The sequence below is a fragment of the Denticeps clupeoides genome, chromosome 9, assembly GCF_900700375.1.
Source record: "Denticeps clupeoides chromosome 9, fDenClu1.1, whole genome shotgun sequence".
Classification (NCBI taxonomy): Eukaryota; Metazoa; Chordata; class Actinopteri; order Clupeiformes; family Denticipitidae; genus Denticeps; species Denticeps clupeoides.
This window is the reverse complement of record NC_041715.1, coordinates 4,226,998-4,240,563: the sequence shown is the minus strand read 5'-3', so window position 1 is coordinate 4,240,563 and position 13,566 is coordinate 4,226,998. Positions and strand designations below refer to the sequence as shown.

General features: G+C 45.0%; 1 protein-coding gene across 1 annotated transcript in view; it reads right to left on the bottom strand.

Annotated features, from left to right (window-relative positions):
• stk39 (serine threonine kinase 39) overlaps positions 1-13,566 on the bottom strand; it is a 32,986-nt gene that overhangs the window by 17,600 nt on the left and 1,820 nt on the right. Inside the window, exons 2-12 of the mRNA XM_028990251.1 lie at positions 13,123-13,235; positions 12,740-12,848; positions 12,458-12,599; positions 11,642-11,697; positions 10,508-10,617; positions 10,125-10,226; positions 9,641-9,774; positions 8,941-8,989; positions 8,791-8,856; positions 2,795-2,911; positions 328-357 (exon numbers count right to left, since the gene is read on the bottom strand). Coding sequence (XP_028846084.1) covers positions 328-357; positions 2,795-2,911; positions 8,791-8,856; positions 8,941-8,989; positions 9,641-9,774; positions 10,125-10,226; positions 10,508-10,617; positions 11,642-11,697; positions 12,458-12,599; positions 12,740-12,848; positions 13,123-13,235 — 1,028 coding nt within the window. The remainder of the gene's footprint in view (positions 1-327; positions 358-2,794; positions 2,912-8,790; positions 8,857-8,940; positions 8,990-9,640; positions 9,775-10,124; positions 10,227-10,507; positions 10,618-11,641; positions 11,698-12,457; positions 12,600-12,739; positions 12,849-13,122; positions 13,236-13,566) is intronic.

Below are 13,566 nucleotides of genomic sequence, written 5' to 3'. Positions count from 1 at the left end.
ATTTGCCCAATCAAACATTTAAATGAAGCCGTGGCATGTGCAGCAGATGGCTGCAGAGATCAGATTTGCATCTAAATCCGATTTGTCCAATCACACGAGGACGTGCCACCGTACTGATGTTTTAACATCAGGAAGTCATTAACCGTCGCTGCGCAAGCGAAGCACGCTCAAGTGCTCCCCTAGCGCACTATTCGCCCGTTAGAAACGTACAAATCGCCATCGTATGGGGCTCCTGGTCGTTCAGCAGCTACTCGCCAGTGACTACGTGGTTCAAAGACCCCCCCCCCCAATCTACAGAAGTGGGAACCAAGAAAATGTGCAACTTACCTCCAGGTTCTCGTCCTGGACCCTCCGAGGCTGTGAAAGGTGAGAGGAAACTCACGTTGGCACATGACTGGCAGGGGGGAATGCAGCTCAGTGTGAGGCTGGTAATCAGCGAGGGCCAATTTGCATTTTGTACTAAACAATGGATGAGCGAAAATTGCAGATCGAGGCAAACGGCGCTTCATTAAGTGATTTGTCACGCTGCGCCTCCTCTCCTGCAAGAGACGCCGCCGTCGCGGGCGCCACACGCGCGTCAGCCGAGCGCTGCGTCTTTGATCGCATTGTTCACACGGAATTGGCCCGCTGTCGCCGCCCCGGACGCCTCTGTTTTCTGCAAACTAAAAACAACACATCCACGCCCCCCCCCCAGCGAGCGAGGAGCGAGAATCGGGGCACGCCGAAACGGTGCGGTAAAAGGCGGGGATTAGGCCGACAAGCGTGCCACATCACTTTTCTTTATGACAAACGTCCTGCGGGGGGACATTTACAGACTTACACCTTCTTTTCGCTCCTCGGTTCTTTCCTGAATGATCCGGTCTGCTGCAAATACGCCTTCCACGTTACGCTATGCTCCAGGATTCCAAACCTGGGAGCTTAAATACAAACTAAGAAGTGGCCTAGGCGTATACACAGGTCACCATACAGTACAGGCCAAAATCTGGACACACCTTCTCATTCAACGTGTTTTCTTTATTTTCATGACCATTTACGTTGGTAGATTCTCACTGAAGGCATCAAAACTATGAATGAACACATGTGGAGTTATGTACTTAACAAAAAGTGGAGACCTGGTCTCCACAGTCACCGGACCTGAACCCAATCCAGATGGTTTGGGGTGAGCTGGACCAACAAGTGCTAAACACCTCTGGGAACTCCTTCAAGACTGTTGGAGAAGCATTTCAGGTGACGACCTCTTGAAGCTCATCGAGAGAATGCCAAGAGTGTTCAAAGCAGGAATCAGAGCAAAGAAACTAGAATATAAAACATGTTTTCACTTATTTCACCTTTTTTTGTTAAGTACAGAACTCCACATGTGTTCATTCATAGTTGTGATGCCTTCAGTGAGATTGTCATGAAAATAAAGAAAATACATTCAATGAGAAGGTGTGTCAAACTTTTGGCCTGTATTGTAGTTAACATGTTGTTAGCATGTTGGTGAAGGCCACATTCTTTGAATCTCATGTTGAAAATACATTGCAGTTAAAATGTATTTCTAATTTTCTTATTTAAAAAATTGATGCAGCCAGATCAGACTAAATCCTAAAATTCCCAAAGTTTCAAAATCCATCTTTCCTTCAATGGTCTCATGAATTGATTACAATTATCAGTGCATTGATTATCAATGCATCACATCAAATTTTCTTCGTTACTTTCTTCATTACTCATGATGGTTTTTTTTAAATAAATCGTTAACACGGACGTCTGCACCGGGCGTTTTTCTGCCGTTCGTATCCACTCAGGCGTTCAGCACCAGCGTTCGGTCGGCTGTGCGTTCGGATAACGTCCGATAAACGCTGCACTCAACAGTTTCTGCGGAAATTCTGAAATCCCTGTTGAAATCCCGAGGAACGTAAAACAGCGTCAAGCGTTAAACAGCATCAAGCAAACGCCAGTTTGCTTCAATCGAACGCAGCAAAAACGCGTCTGCTGTTCAGAGGGTGTTCATTTTAAACGGCCGCGTGGACGAGGCCGAACTCCTCCCCGGAGATCAGGCCGCCACAGTCACTACCGGCAATACTTTTCAACTAGAAGATCACCAAGCAACGTCATTATGATAAAATCCATTATGTTGTGCACTGCATCGATGCAGAATTGTCCACATCGCATCGTTTAGGAGATTAATTTCAACACGCCTAGTTCAATGCGCTAAATAGATTGGATTATTAATTCCACAAGATCAGCACCATTATCTGCCTCAACATTAATACAGTGTAATGATTTCGAGGGCTGACAACCATGTGGCATATTTTGGGTGAACTTGTCAAATGAAATCTCTTTCTACTGGCGAAATAACTTTTGAGATATTAAACCAAATCCATGTGTGATTTAGCACTGAACACACAAAACCTGAGGTCCCCCCTGATCAAGGCACCGTCCCCACCCACTGCTCCCGGAGCGCCTTTCATGGCTGCCCACTGCTCACTATGGGTGCTGGTTAAATTTCATTGTGACGTGCTGCAGCGTATCACAATGACAATCACTTCACTTTCACTTTCAATTGGTGCCAAAAACGTGTTTTTCTCCCAATTTCTAAATGGTAGATCAAAATGGTCAAATGGTCTTTTTTGACAAAAGTTGTACGCACATATAGTTCTCCCCCCTTGAGATCTAAATTTAGCAAATTCCCGCTTTCACCATTATAATCGTACAAGTTTTTCGAATTGATCAAGGTCCCTAGACTATACCTGGTTTTCATTTGACCTCACACTGACCTCACATGAAACCGGACTACACGGCTAGTAACCCTGACCTGGCTGGGGGAGGCCTTGGCGTCTTCGCTCTGCCCGTCCAGCTCGTCGTCGCTCCACTCCCAGTCGCCGCCTTCCGCCTTGTGCAGGTGGCCGCTGGAGCCCGGGACCCTCCGCGCCTGCGAAGCAGAGCGGCACCGGCAGCTTCAGTAAACGTCCCCGGCTGCTGCGAAGTGTCGCCACGACGCGTCTCCGCTTGAGGAGCGGCCTGTTGTTGCCATTTACTATCAGTGTTCACATTGGTGTTGTTTACTGAAGGCGTACACTATACACACACTACTGTTCACTACTTTTGAAATAATGATGTAGCCAAACCCACCTCTGCCGATGCACTAGATACTGTACTAGTGTGAATTTGGCCAGTTTTATTGTTTCGTCAATCTGTTTTTAACTCTACTAGGACCAATTCTGTGATGAATGGAGCTTTGAAGCGTCAGTCTTGGGTTAACAAGCGCAGCATTCCGCTGGAACTCGAGACTAGCTGTTGCTGGTGAAGTATGCAGATTTTCCATCATTAACAGCCATTTCCAGATACCAGAGTCATTCACGGCATGTCTGGACTGGAGTTCTGACCCATTCAAACGTCTTTTTGATGCACAAAACCATTGTTTCCTAGCAAAAACGAGGCCATTTCTAAATGACCCCAAACCTTTGAACAGTAGCGTGTGCAGACACTAATGCGGGTTATGTCAAATTTGATTTAAAATTAGAGTGTACGTGTGAACCTGCAAGTTTAAGCAACTGCAGCAGATTCAGCTAAGCATTAGAGAATAAAAAGTCATATAGGCAGCGTGGACACGTCCCGCAGCCCCTTTTATCAAAGAATAAGCCCACTCAGCATCAACCAGCCAAAAGCTGACAGCCTGTACCCTTCTGATGGGGCCGCGGTTCCTTTCGGAATCCAACACAGAACCCGGGTTCCACACACTCTCCTGCGGGTCCTTCAGCGGAACAAACACAGCCAGTCCGTTCCAGTCAGCCCCACCTGCGAGGCTGTGTGTCTGCGCGTGTCCCTGCGTGTGTGTGTGTGTGCGCGTGTACGAGGGAAACTGCAAATCATCACTCATGCGCTTATTTTCCTCCATCAACTCGAATGCAGAAATGCACGCTTTACGTGCGGCGGTACGGTAATGGCGCAGGTGCACGTTAGAAAGGTCACAAGAACATCTGAAGCCGAAATGCGCAGCTCGTTATCCGGGAAGAAATTAAAGTAATGTCAACAGAATAAATATTGCACATAGGCTGTGCCACGGGTAGGAACGTGTTCTATTTGAAGCCGTAACACAATGTTATTTGCATATTTCCTCCGTTTAATTATGGATCACATAAACACCCTCAGCTGCCAGCATCCCACAGCGTATGAAATTTGTCGTCTTGGATCAGCGGCAGTACCCGGCCGCCGATGCCAGCGCGAGACGACGAAGAGCACGCTCGCCCTCTTCTGGACACGTCATGTCAAGGCTTGGCCAGGTCCCGGTGTCCTCGTCTCCGATCGCAGGGCTTCCCAGTCTGCACAGAGGACGGCCCCCGTTTTATTCCGTTATTAAACAGAAACACGGAACACACAGTGGATGTAAAAACTAATGAAATATAAGATTTAGTTCTTTATGTCATCCATGCGGTTTTGAAAAATCGAATCAACACACAGTTTTCGTTTGTATTTTCTCTTAAGTAAAGTTGCTAAAATGTAATTGTCGGCCATATGATTCTTACTCCAATTTAATTTATTCATGGCATGATATAAATTTCAAATTTATCACAGATTTGTATTTAAAGTTACTATATTGTAATGATTTAAAATCATTATCTCTTAATTGTGATTATTCATTATTTTTAGATGTGAAATGAAAAGTGATTGTTTTTTTTGTGATATATACAGCATTGCACACCAAATGTGTCCTCTGCATTTAACCATCACCCTTGGTGAGCAGTGGGCAGCTATGATAGGTGCTCACGGAGCAGTGTGTGGGCACAGTGACTTGTTCAAGGGGACCGCAGTGGCGCCTCGACGATTCGGCATTTGAACCTTATGCACTAGGCCACCATCTACACAAATCATTTTTTTAGTGCAAAATTACAGTCCAAATGTAATATTTAAAGAAACAGTTTTTTATGTTTCAACAATAACATGACAAGAATGTGGACAAATGAGGGCAGGGTTGAGAGCCACTGCCGTATTCTACCCCCTGTCTGTTGTGATAAGGGGTCAAAGGGCACCAATCGACGACAGCTCGACTCGTGCGCGGCAACAACCCGCAAGGACTTAACATGTAACATGGATGAGTGAAGAGGGTCAGGGATGCAAACAAATGCCACCACAGCCCAGGAATGTCCCTCGGACCAACCGCAACACACACGGCACTCAGATGACAGCGGCATTACCGCAGCCTCTCAGAGCGGTGATTAAAAATGGCCACGGCTCTCAGATTCCTGACCAAGGTCAGAGTGGCTGCTGACGCTCTTGTGCCTCCATAAGCACTCCACACCAGCACACCAGCTCCTTAACATGACGGTCGTATTGTTTTATCATGCCAAGTAATGGGTTTAATTAAAGCCCTTGACCCTGTCCAGCCGGTGAGGAATCAGTTTTGCGGAAAACGGAGACCTCCTTAATTGTCATGCAGAACAATAAAAACGATTGTTAGCTAGTAGAAATGGATGCATTAGGAATAACCTTTTTTTATGTTAATCATTTATCACATCTTCCATTGGCTAATTACAACCACTCCCCCAGGAGGAACTGCTCAGCAGTACAGTGGTAGTAAGCGGTTGACAGGTGAGTTTGTTGGCCTCTACGGCTAATAGCATCCAATCGCAGCGGCAAAATGCGACTCGCCGACCGACTGCGGCAATGCAACGTGACCTTCTGCTAAAACCTGTAGGACCACAAATGCTGGACACTTCGGAAACTGCGGAGGGATGGGAAAATCACCCTCTTCGATCTCCATAAAATGTTTTTTTTCAAAATCTCCCTCTTAAAGGAATATTTCCAAGCTTTCATGAAGCTTTGCACATATTGGTGGATCTCCCACAAGTGCAGGTAACCGTAACGATATCATTTTCATACCTGCCGGCCATAGTAATCAGTGATTCTAGTGTGGATCGAGGCATCATCATCATCATCATCACCATTCTGGAAAACATAACTCCAATCAAGCAAAAAAAAACGCTATAGGTTGATCTAAAGTGGACGTAAAGCACAAATTTATAGCGTTTTTATTGCTCGTGCCCGTGCCTATATACATTTGATTCTAATTATAAATATATAGCCTCCTTCCTTTTTTTTCAACCACAATACCAGCCACAAAACTCATCAGAACTACAGATCCTTCACTCCTTATCCTCCTCCCACACTGTCACTTCCTCCATTGGCTTGGCTCGCACCGCCATTGGCAGACACTCAGCGGTAGACGCATGGGCCGCATTAAGCCAGGCCACCGCATTCTGCTAATGCCCAGTTGAGTGTGACTCCGAGGCAACTGAGCATACAAATGGTTCATTTAAGGGCATCTGCCCTGTTACCAAAACACTAGCATTAATTCACATTTGTCTTTGTCTTGCTTCCGCACGGAAGGAGCGGTAGGCACCACTGAACGCGTGGCTTGTCACTACATTGCCTTCTGCATGAGTGATGTCTTTTCTGCTAAAGCAGGATCGTACGAGAGAATGATATTTACTTCTTCCAAGGATGCCATGTCTTTCATGCAACTCCAAAGCTGGCAGCCTAATTTCCACAAAACTTCAGGGCCAATGAACAAATTTAGTTTGGTTCACAGCATTTAGCAAAGGTTGCCGGTTCGAATCCAAATCCGCCAAGGTGCCACTGAGGTGCCACTGAGCAAAGCACCGTCCCCACACACTGCTCCCCGGGCGCCTGTCATGGCTGCCCAATGCTCACCAAGGGTGATGTTTAAAAGCAGAGGACACATTTCGTTGTGTCACATGTGTGCTGTGCTGCCGTGTTTCACAGTGACAATCACTTCACTTTCACTTTCATCCGGATGAGCCGCTTTCCTCAGTGGGTTTATTCGGCCCAACGGCATTTTGTCACAGTTCGAGTTGTGGAAGAAACAAACAGAGGCTCTTCACTGTATCCTTCCCATAAGGGAAGGCAACCGCCTAAAGTCTGTAGACCAGTGCCAGCGCATGCACCTCCGATGAAGCCTTCTTCATCCTCCTAGCATGAGAGGACCAGTTGGCACTGGGAGACAGTGTTCGTTGCAGCCGCATGAACGCGCCACTCTGTTCATGTTATGGGTCCCTGTCCAAAAAGGACATGTTACAGGACTAAGGACTAAGGACTAAGGTTACATGGTTCCCAAATCTCGCCAAAAGTGACGGTAAAACCTTTCAGTTTTTAGCTTTTGAGCTGAACTCCTTTGTGCCGGAGCTACCTTTGCGCCACAGATGCGTCTGTTGTATTGAATTATGGAGGACTGGTCCCATCAGAGGGGGTTAGGGTGCATCCTACTAGAGCCGTGTCCCCCTCCTGGGAACTTTTTCAGGGAGTGAGTGGGGAACATCTGTGCAGCGGCAACTTTTATTTTGCCTGGATGTGGTTTCCTTTTTGGTGGCTACTGCTGCGCTTACTGGCACCTCAGGGAACTAATTTTCATCCGGCCTGGTTATGTGCCAGGTGAATCGACTGAAAACGAACGTCAGGTTCGCTCTTCCCTGAGGAAGAGCAATGAGGTATAACACTAATTTGCCTGTTCGATCTGTACTGGATTGAGACGAGATGGTGGCAACAGGTGGTTGTATTGGTGGGCATGGCCCCGCCCATGTTGCCCCACCACCAGCCTATAGGTGCAATCGAAGGCGTCTTCACCTCGTACCTCGTTCCTCTTCCTCAGGGAACAGTGGTTATATGCACGACCTGACGTTTTCCCTCCCCTGCACCAGTGTTCCATGTCCGGTATGGTTGGTCTGTCCAATAGGGGCCCCAATGAGACCCCTGGTATATGTGAGTCTGCTATGTGTTGGTGGAGTGTGTGTGTGTGTACACGAGTTTGTACTGTGTGGGTATGCGTGTGTTCCCCAGTGTGAGTGAGCCTTTCCGGTTCCTTTTCTCACTCCTTTTTTTGTTTGTTCGATCTGTATTTAAATAAAATTTTGGTTTTTTTTGTTAAAGCACCATAGCCTGGGTCCTTTGAGTGACACATCTGCACCCACAAATGTACATCGCAAAACAATGACCTCTAAATGCAATTCCTATTTATGTTTGTTCTTTTGAATACATTATATCTATGTCAATTAAGTTTATTATAGGCCTTTTCATGAATTTGTTCGATTTAAATCCTTCATACTGTATTCAAAAATACTATATGTCACGCCGCCTAGTGTACTGGTCCTGTCTACCCTCACCTTCTGTCACACCCTCTCATCTGCTCTATCTGTCTGCTTATGTGTCCTGTCTCAGCTCACTTCTGGACGATTGCCTGCATCTATCAGCCCTAATCATGTCAATGCTGATCGTTGCATGCCGTATATGCGCCAATGTGTGTGCCAAGCGGATGCAAATCCTGTGTAATGTTTTGGGACTTTGCTAATAATTTTTTTGTGCCCACCACTCATTCTTGGGTCCTCCATTCCCTGCCCGTGACACAGTGAGAGTGTGAACGGTTCAATTACTTTTTAACAAGATTTCTGTGTTTCCCTGGAGCAAACCCCACCAACAAACAAGCAAGAAAAAGATCTCAGTATCAACATCAGCCACATTCATATTTTTAACATCAGTATTGACCCAAATTTTCAGGACTGGTAGTTTCTGTGGCAAATTTGCAAATAATAGAAGAACAGAAGAACTTTTTAACCAAGGTTTACACTTTCCGAGAGAGCTTCAATTTAAAAAGATCCATTGGATGATAGAGTGATGATATAGTGAGTGAGTTCATCTCAATCCACATGCCAGATGGGAACCAATTGTGGTATAATTATATTTGAATGTATTTGCAAGTGTGCGTGTGCGTGAAATGAATATGTACGAGTAACCTGTTACCTTTTTCGTTTTTTGGACTATCTTGGGACCTCGGCACAGCAGCTTTTCAATGAGATACTCTCTGTTCTGTAAACAGAGACAAAGAAGGGACTGTCACACAAGCCCAAAGAAAATCACTGAACTATCGGATTCCATGAAGGTCTAAAGTACCTTTGCTTTTTGGAAAAATTTACATTTCAGCAATTCTGCCGCTGTTGGCCTGAAGACAGAAAAGGAAAAGAAAATTGGTGCTGTGACATTGTACAGGCAGGTCTGGCATCTTGGTCTGAAGGTAGGTACAAGGTGGATCTGGTCTAATGACCCTCCAGAGGCCTTCTGAGGGACTCCAGCTTTAAGTGAGGTCATGCTGTAATGCGAGTTCATTTATATCACTCTGGCCAAGATCCAGTGCTATACTCCTCAGTTTAACACACCTCGAATGAGCCGGCGACGGTGGGCCTAGAAACACTGTCTGCACGCCTCTCCTGTGGGTTGACCTTGAAAACCATCTGCAACGTGCGGCTCTCGGTTCACGGTAAATAAAACATGAAGCCGCTGTCCGTCCGTGGTGTCACAGAGCGAGTTTACAGCGGTCCCGGGATGCACTTTCACTTACCCACTTCACACGTGAAAAATGAAACCTTTATGGAACAAATCTGTACAATCTTCCTTCAAAAAATACCAAATCGGAAAATTAAAAACCAAAGTTTTGACACGTTTTATAATATATTTCTGTAACAGACTTGTGCATGATGCATTATATCATCATATACCCCAACAGTGGATGAATAAAGGGAAAATTAACTTAGATTTTATACATACATACTTATGTCTCCCAACAAAGACATACAGCATGCAGAAAAACACACACCTTTTGGCAGGATCCTTCTGGAGGCACAAGGTTATTAGTTTCCTAAAGGATTTTCCATATTTCTTCAGCATTTCCCTGTCCTCCACGCCTGTTTCCAGCGTCGGGGGATCATTTTGCAGCGTTAGCATTAATACCTTCAAGAGATGGAGAAAAACAGGAGTGTCGGTCTGCGGCTAGTTGGTTTAAAAGAAGATGATCTCAAACCAGCCAGGTCTGGGTTCCATATCATCTAACTGTGTTCAGGTTTTGCGTAAGTGGAAGCAGGCAGATGAAAACGTACAACTGTGTATGTGTTATTCATGGGAGCAAAACCAGCTCCTGTCCTCAATATCTTCTCTGTACTCAGTAATATATATATGATTAGAATGCATTTGGGTGCTTCCATTCAATAACAAGACATATGATTCATTTATTTGACTTGAGTCATATGCCAACTTGAGAAAGGGGTGTGGAAGCTGCCCCGTAGCTACTTCACAGTACTCACTTTCATTGGTGGGTATCGGTGGTAAGGTGCGGACCCTGTAGCAAGCTCGATGGCGGTGATTCCAAAACTCCAAATGTCCGCTTTGAAGTCGTAGCCCCGCACCTAGAATGGGAGTGCTTATATGTATACACTGATACGAGAATGTCATATCGTATTAAATAAATATCACAATATCCTGTTTTTAATTCCACACACTTATCCAGAGCGACTTACAGGGACACTCAGGGCTACATGTCCTGCTCAGGGACACAATGGTAGTAAATGGGGTTTGAACCTGGGTCTTCTGGTTCATAGTGTGTGTTACCCACTAGGCTTCATCCACCATAGTGTTTCAGAATCACACTATGACAAAAACAGACGCTGGGTCCATGGTGATTTCTGACCTGTTCCATCACCTCCGGTGCCATCCAACATGGAGTTCCCACAAATGTCTTCCGGACCTTGTGTCTGGTCACATCCCCTCCCGTAGCCAGGAATGCACTGACCCCAAAATCTGTTTTTCGGAATAAAGAAGGGTCAGAAATTCACCAGTAACAACGTAAAACCTGTAACGAAGCATCGACTGAGCCCTAATCCATACGAAACCACACAAGGCGAGAAAAGGTCAGCAGTAGTAAATAGCATTGTATAACCAACGTCAATAGTATTGAGCCTTAGAGTGGGGTGACACAACTTTTTCAGCCTGTTAGCCTAGTTTATGGTAGGCTGATGGGTAAATAACCTACTTAAAAAAAAATCCCTGCTGCAAGCGTTTATTAAACATAAACAGAATTATCTGTGAATAAAGCCAATGAGCGCTTTCCTCAGAAATCAATTAGACGAATGCTTGCCGTCCCGAACTGAGACATCAATTCAGTACCTGTGATTACATCCACAGAGGAAACGTTTAGTCGACCACAGAATGTCAAAACCTGCAATTTGCGCTGCACTCCGCCAGTCGGCGGTGAGTGACTGAAAGGTCATTTATTGCGTCTGTGCTGTTACTGCTTGTAGGTTGCAATACATAATATTCCACAGGTTAGTTAAGCATTTAAATGAACATTTAGAGAGAAAACAAACAGGCAACAGTATAAAGTGCTCCAGTTTTTAATGTTTTTTTGCAACTTTAGATACGTATGTTTTTCTCTTTTAGATATGTTAGTTTTACTATGATAAATGCTGAAATTACTATTTCATTTTATGTTGTGATAATTTATTTCTTCAAAGTTAACAAAATTATTTTTTTTGTGGGGGGGGTTGTTAACTTCATTAATCCACTTGGTGACTGAAAGTCATATTATATATATATATATATATATTACCCATTATATATTAACCAATCAGGACCCATTAGGGCGGCATAGGAAAAAAGAGATCACTTATTATTGATCTCCAGTGACCTTTCGTTCTTAGGGGGCACAAGTAGGGGTACATGCAGCACAAATGTCCCACAAATGAGTGTCACCCAGATGCATATCTGAACGGCCATTTGTTCAAAGCACAAGTTTTATATAGCAACAATTTGGTCACTCACAAACCTGCTATCTGCACAGATCCATCTTCTCCCAGCAAAATGTTTCCAGCTTTCACGTCCCTGCAGTCAAAGGCGAACAACAACAGCAGATAAAGGGTTATTTCCCACTATGTCCATCTGTTGAGTGGGACACCATTGATTTTTATCTGCCACTGTTAATTAGCCTCACTGACTGGTGCAATTTGGAAAATTCCGCCCAGGGGGATCAAGCCGGTTCACAAAATCCACAAAACACCAGTTTAATTATAGAAATCCATGACATGAAGTTCACAAATGCCAAGGTGGCATTTTATTAAGCGTACTCTGTACAAAACAGCAGCAATAAGTGGATGAGTTTTGCTAAAAAGTTAAATGTGTAGAAATATGTCATAAAAATCATATGCAAAGCCAATGTTCCCCAGTGATGGCAGGAATAGCAATTTTACAAAGCTCGACTTCCCAAGAATTTGTCCAATAATATTCTCATGGCAAGAATCTGAATCCTAGCTGTGAATGAATTATATAGTGCACTGCTAAGCAAGAGTTTCCTCTTCATCTCGGGGGACCGGTTGAATCAATGAGTGGACTGTAATGACATTTGGCAGGAGATTCTGACGGGTAAAAAAATGTTTGATGCCTTCTGTTCTGAGGGAACGAGGCCAAATTCCTGAATTGAGTTGTCAAATTTGAAGCAGGAGATGGGATAAGGGTTGCAAAGTTGCGGATGCGAAATGGAATTAAGACTCAAAACATATGGGCGGTCATTTTTGAAAAAAAAAAGTTGTACTGCAGCCAACCAGCAGGGGTGCTAGACCAGCGGTTGCAATTTTCGGTTTCCTACCTGTGAATCTGTCCATTTCTGTGAAGATAGTCCAGGCCCTCTAAAACCTCCTTTAAAATTGTTGCGATCGTGGATTCATCCAAAACGCCGTTTTTGTGCTCCCCTTGGTTGAATATATGCTTTATAATATCCAGCACCGACCCTGCACAGTTGAAAAGATACACAATGCATCCACGTTTAGAAACGACAAGTAGATGCACACACGAAGGGCATGGGCTTCATTGTAATTAATTTCACTTATCAAGCTGTAATTAATAAATCAAGTCATCGAGTCACACATACCTCCACTCAGAAGTTTCATGACTAGCCAAAGTTCATCCTTTACCACAAATGAAGTGTGGTACGAGACGATGTTGGGATGGTAGCACTGGCTCATTGCTTGAATTTCTTTCTGTTCAATGGAAAAACAACAGAAGGACACCAAAATGCATTCTGTTTACTAGCATATTTTTTAATACTCTCAGCTTAGTGTTCAGAATGGCAACTGGTGTGCAAAAACATCACTTAAAAGTACATTTCCACTCCAGGAATGCACCGACAGGCATCCATCAAGCCGCTCTGACCCACATACGAAGTGGATCAATGAAAAGCCGATCAATCGGCAGGCGTCAGAGGCCTCCGGGTGTCCAGTTTGCAAGGTGGCCTGAATTCGTCCCTGAACTCACCAGCAGCTCGTCCATACTGGTCTGGCATTTCTCTAGGTTGATTCTCTTTATGGCTACGCGCTCCTGCCTCGGGACGCAGAGCGCCGCCTGCACCACGGCTGTAGCTCCACTACCTGCGACAAAAAAGAGGGAAAATGCTGCAGTTCAAAGAGAGGTGCTCAGCAAACACGAGCCCCCCCGGGCTTTTTATGAGGGCTCAGAATCTGGCAAGTGCTTACTGTAGGTCAGTCGGTTCATCTCTGGGCCCACATGTGAATTAAACTCGAGTATATTACTATGGCTGTGCTCACATACGTAATATTTTTGCGGGGGCAGCGGTGGCCTAGCGGTTAAGCAAGCGGCCCCGTAATCGGAAGGTTGCCGGTTCGAATACCAAACCGACAGGGTGCCATTGAGGTTCCCTTGATCAAGGCACCGTCCCCACACACTGCTCCCCGGGCGCCT